The 5970-nt window shown below is 40.0% G+C and overlaps 1 protein-coding gene across 1 annotated transcript in view; it reads left to right on the top strand.

The window, feature by feature from the left end:
• The window catches only part of LOC102866483 (polyadenylate-binding protein 1-A-like), a 1943-nt gene extending 678 nt beyond the window's left edge, over positions 1-1265 (top strand). The window contains exon 2 of the mRNA XM_006889956.1: positions 4-1265. Coding sequence (XP_006890018.1) covers positions 4-1265 — 1262 coding nt within the window. The remainder of the gene's footprint in view (positions 1-3) is intronic.
• Positions 1266-5970: the final 4705 nt, after the last annotated feature.

Here is a 5970-nt window from a genome sequence, read left to right on the forward strand (position 1 = left end):
AAGATGTGTTTGGCAAGTTTGGACCTGTTTTAAGTGTGAAAGTAATGACTGATGAAAGCGGGAAGTCTAAAGGTTTTGGATTTGTGAACTTTGAGAAGCATGAAGACGCACAGAAGGCCATTGATGAGATGAATGGAAAGGAACTCAATGGGAAAAAAATTTATGTTAGTCGAGCTAAGAGAAAAGTGGAACGACAGATGGAACTTAAGCGCAAATATGAGAAGATGAAGCAAGATAGGTTCCTCAAAAACCAACAAGTTAACTTATATGTGAAAAATCTTGATGGCAGTATTGATGACAAACGTCTCCGCAAAGTGTTTTCTCCATATGGTACAATCACTAGTGCCAAGGTTATGATGGAGGGCAGTCGCAGCAAAGGATTCGGTTTTGTATGTTTCTCTTCCCCAGAAGAAGCCACTAAAGCAGTTATAGAAATGAATGGTAGAACTGTGGCCACAAAGCCATTGTATGTAGCGTTAGCTCAAAGCAAAGAAGATCGCCAAGCTCACCTTACTAACCAGTACATGCAGAGAATGGCACGCATCCGAGGTGGACGCAACCCAGTGATCAACCGCTACAAGCGAGCATCTTTCTTCATGGCAGCTTTCCCAAGGACTCAGAACCGTGCTGCATACTATTCTTCTACCCAAATTCCTCGATTAAGACCGAGTCCTCGCTGGACTGCTCAGGGTGCCAGACCTCATCCATTGCAAAATAAGAACAGTGCTACCCACCCACCTGCTTCTAGACCACCATTTAGTGCGGTGAGACCAGCTTCACTAGTTACTCGATGTGTTGCCGACACATCAACACCGACTTTTAGTTCCCATTCTGCGGTTGTTGCTGCTGCAGCCCCTACTGCTGCTATCTGCACCATGCCCCAAGGTGAATGTGCTGTGGGAGTTGACAATCCTCAAAAACATCTTAATGCACAACCACAAGTTACCAAGCAGCAGCCTGCTATTGATGTACAAGATCAAGAGCCTTTGACTGCTTCCAAGTTGGCATCTGCCTCACGTGAAGAGCAAAAACATATGTTGGGTGAAAGGCTCTTTCCCCTTATTCAAGCCATACACCCTGCATTGGCTGGTAAAGTCACTGGCATGTTGCTGGAGATGGATAATTCAGAACTTCTTCATATGCTTCAGTCTCCAGTGTCTCTTCATTCTACGGTTGATGAAGCTGTAGCTGTACTACAAGCTCACAAAGCTAAAGAGGCTGTCCAGACAGCAGGTAACAGTGCCACTGGTGTTCAAACTGCTTAAAATTATCAGGAACTGTGAAAGAAACTCGTGCTTCACCAAAGAAAAAGAACTAAACATAAAAATATTGTGGTGGGGAGAATCCCATTGCAAAATATAAAAAAAGGAAAAGGAGCTTTGAACCATATGCAGTGTTCATTATTTATCCTCTTTTCTTAGTTTCCCCCACCCCCATGTTGGTCCTTTTTTATAACAGTGATATTATGCAGTATTTGTCCTTTGGAGACTGAGGTACTTCACTCAGCATAATGTCCTCCAGAGTCACCCATGTTGTGTAATGTTTTATGAGTTCCTTGGTTTTCAGTGCTGTGTAATATTCAATTGTATGACCACACTATAGTTTTCCTATCCAATCATTTGTTGATGGGCACTTGAGTTGCTTCCATCTCTTCGCTCTTGTGAATAACATGGGTGTGCATACAGCTGTTTGGGTGGTAGCTCTGGTTTCTTTAGGTATATTCCCAGTAGTGCAATTGCTGAGTCAAATGGTATTTCAATTTCCAACTTTTTGAGAAAGTGCCAGACTGCTTTCCATAATGTTTGTTTCTAATTGCTTATGTTCATAACTTATTTCTTATGTAGATGGTTTTCTTTTTTATTGTGATTCTAATGAAAGTTTACAGGAAAGATGGATTTTCATTCATCCATTGTTGTACATTTTCCTTCCTAAGTCCTCCCAGTTAATTTTTTTTAAAAAATATTCATTCATTGTTGCATAATTTTCTCTCTTCTTGCCCACCGCTTCCCGGTTCACTTTGCTATGCATCTCTTATTCTGGAATAATAATACCCAATCATATATTCCTTTTAAATAGTTCTTTCTGTAATCTGTTCCAATGTAGTGTTCATTATTTATCCCCTCTTAGTTTCCAGACCAACCCTCATGTCAGTACTCTTTAATTACAGTGGTATTATGCAGTATTTGTCCTTTTGTGATGGAGATATTTCACTCAGTGTAATGTCCTCCTGAGTCACCCATGTTGTGTAGTATTTTATTAATTCCTTGTTTTTTCAAGTGCTATGTAGTATTCCATTGTGTACACTACAGTTTTTCTATCTATTCATTTGTTGATGGACACTTGGGTTTCTTCCATCTCTTTGATATTGTGAATAATACAGTAATAGCGTGTGTGTGTGTGTGTGTGTGTGTGTGTGTGTGTAGTTGGGTGGCAGCTCTAATTTCTTTAGGGCCATATTCCTAGTAGTGGAATTGGCTGCGCCAAATGGTATTTCTATTTCAACTTTTTTGGAAAGCATGAAACTGCCTTCAGTAGTGGTTGCACCATTTTACACTCCCTCCCTACAGCAGTGAATAAAAGTTCTAATCTCTCCACAACCTCATCAGTATTTGTTGTTTACTGCTCTGCTGAACTTTGCTATTGTTACTGGTGATACCCCATAGTTGTTTTTACTTGCATTTCTCTGAAAGCTAGGGATTTTGAACATTTCTTCATATGTTTGCTATCTGAATGTCTTCTTTGGTGAAGTGTCTATTCATATCCTGTCCTCCTTTTACTATTGGATTATTTGCCTTTTTCTTGTTGAAATGCTCACGTATTTTATAAATTTTAGGTATGACTCCCTTGTCAGGTATGTCATTACCAAATAGTTTTTCCATCTGTGGCTTTGCTTTTGACCCTGTTGGAGAAGTTTTTTTGATGTGCATAGGGATAACATTCTTAGGAGGTTCTATTCATTTATTTTAGTTTCTCCTGGTTGTGAGATTTTCATTATGCTTGGAAGACTGTTCATATCATGGATTAGGGCTTCTAGAGTTCTTCCAAGCTTTTCTCTGATGAAGTTTATAGTTCTTGGTCCTACGTCCTTGACCCACTTTCAATTGATTTTTGTGTATGGTGTGAGATTGCTCTTGCTTGAGTTTTCTTCAGATAGTTTTCCAATTTTGCCAACAGCATTTGTTAAAGAGGCTTTTGTTTCCCCACTTAACTGATTTCGTCTCCTTGATGGGGTTTTTTTGGTGTGCATGTGTTTTTTTTAATCAGTTGACCAGAGGTTTGCTGTTAAGTGCTGTCGAGTTGAGCATGACTCAGAGCAACCCTGTGAACAAAAGACCTGAGCCCTATTCTATAACTATCATCGTTTTTCTATGTTCATAGAGTTTCCAGAAGCATGTGGTTTAGGAAGTGGATGCCACTCCTATTGCAACACCTGAATCAATCTAGGACCTCCACCAATCACTGTCCACATTGGGTGGACATTATAATATTTGATACACCAATGGCACAGTGTTAAGCATCATAGCAACCCCAAGTTACTCCAGTACATAAAATTGACAGATCAGTGCTGTACCACTTAGAAGAATGTTCATCCCAAACACAATTATCACCCCTATCACCTTTTAAATCAAAGGACTACCTGTCAGGTCCTGGTTGACTCAACCAAGAGGCTTCCAGCCCACAGCTCATTGTTAGCTAAATCTCACATATCCAATCAGCTCACACGTGACTCTGAATGAAAAAGAACCACCAAATAGTCCGCAGCTGACACTCATCAAGACAAGAGAAACCAGAATCCAGCCACTTCACACATGAGTCTCCAAACTCATAGGTAGATGACCATAGATAGATGAACTGATTTCTGGGCTCTCAATTCTATTCCATTGTTCTATGTGACCATCACTGTACCAGCAGCACTTTGTCTTGACCACCACAGCTGTGTAGTAGGATTTGAGATAAGGGAGTGAGATGCCTCCTATCTTGTTTCTCTTTTGCAGTAGTGCTCTGATTATTCGGGATCTCTTTCCATTCCAGATAAAATTGGAAATTGCCTTTTCTATCTCATTGAAGAAGGCAATTGGTATTTGCATTGGGATTTCTTTGAACTTGTAGATTGCCTTTAGTAGAATTGTCATTTTCACAATATTGAATCTTCCTATCCATGAGCAAGGGATGTTCTTCCATTTCTCCAAGTATCTTTTTGTTTCTTGTAGTAATGTTTTGTAATTTTCTTTCAATATCTCTTTTGTGTCTCTAGTTAGATTTACTCTCAAGTATTTAATGTTGTGGTTAGTGATTGTGATGGGTATTGTTTTTCTTCACTCCTTTTCTGTATTCTCTTTGTCACCATAGATTTTTGTATGTTGATCTTGCATCCTACCACTTTGCTGAATTGATCAACTGTGTCCAATGGTTTTCTCTCTGAGTCTTTAGGGTTTTCACCTCCTCTTTGCCAATTCGGATACCTCTTATTTCCTTCTCTTTTCTTGTTGCTATCGTTAAGACTTCCAATGCAATGTTGAGTAGGAAAGGTGATAATGGGCATCCTTGCCTAGTTCCTGTTCTCAAAGGGAATGCCTTTAATTTCTCTCCATTTAGAACAATGTTAACTCTTCGTTTTGTGTGTGTACTTTTCACTATATTGAGGAAATTTCCCTCTATTTCTATTTTGTTGGGTGTTTTAATCAGGAAAAGGTGTTGGTTTTCACACAAGACTTTCCAATGTGCAGCCTCATTATCTCTCCTAAAAGCCAGTCTTGCTTTCTGAGATCCTTTCCTTCTTTGTACAGTAGGGATCACATTCTCAATCTGTTTTCTTTCCCCCCATAGCTTTTCTATTTGGACATTCTCTCTGATAGCTGGTTTTAGAATGTATTGCAGTTTCCCTGGTTTCTCCCTTCCCTCATGCCTTCTAATGATAAACCAACAGGTCATTTATGGGTTTAGAGCAGAGTTTGACAAGCTACAGTGCATTGTGCAAATCTGGGCCCCTGCTTGCCTTTGTAAACAAAGTCTTAAATGGAATGTGACGATGAGCATTTGTTTGCACATTGTCTATGACAGTTTTAAGGCAAGGAGCAGTTGTAACAGAGGCCTGCAAAGTCTGAAATATTTATTGGACAACTATCAGGCCCTTTACAGAAAATATTTACTGACTTTTTTTTTCTAGAAGTTGGGAGGCTAATCACTGCATGAGAAGAGCAGCAGATACTAACCCAAGCACAAAGCATGAAGCTAAGTTAAAATTGCACAACTTTTGACGTAATGGCTCTGGTCAACTGTTTCTGACTCTGAAAGTGGCAAATGTAAAGCCAGATTGGCATCAGGTGGCTGTTTTCTTTTTGAGGTGTCCCATCTCCTCCTTTTACTCTCTACCTCATGTTGTCCTTTTCTCTCTGATGTAGGAATGGGCAGGTGAACTCAGCTCTGGGGAAGGCCCCCTTATTTATTTATTTATTTATTTATTTATTTTATTTTGTGTGTGTGTACCGTCAAATCAGATCTGACTGGTACAGGAGGATATTGCGCCTCCTTCTCCGGCAGAGTGTCTGGTGGATTCGAACCGTGTTCCTCTGGGATTGCGGTGCAGGGAAGGCCCCTTTGACAGCACATAGATGCAAACCTGGTAAAACATTCAGATGCCTCCTTTGCACAATGTAGCCAAATTGTGTCTGTAAAGGTCTCTAGCCTGGCTGACACTTAAGTACACTTGGTCTCTTGCTTTCTGCACCTCTCCCACACTTTGTCCAGAAGTATATTTACATGAACACTCCAAATATTTTTTTCAGACTAAAATGTGTTGGAAAACATGAAAGTAGTTAGCCAATTATATCTTTGTTCAATTGTTTTTATTAGTAGCTTTGCAGAGGCCAGGCCCTGAGTAGCAAGTCCTATCTGCATTTGTGCCTCTATATTCTCCTCTTCTCAGAGTCAAAGCTACTTGTTTCTCTCATGCAAGCTTCAGCCCCATGT

Source organism: Elephantulus edwardii, unplaced genomic scaffold (genome assembly GCF_000299155.1).
Source record: "Elephantulus edwardii isolate Elephantulus edwardi_28Jun2011 unplaced genomic scaffold, EleEdw1.0 scaffold00083, whole genome shotgun sequence".
Taxonomy (NCBI): domain Eukaryota; kingdom Metazoa; phylum Chordata; class Mammalia; order Macroscelidea; family Macroscelididae; genus Elephantulus; species Elephantulus edwardii.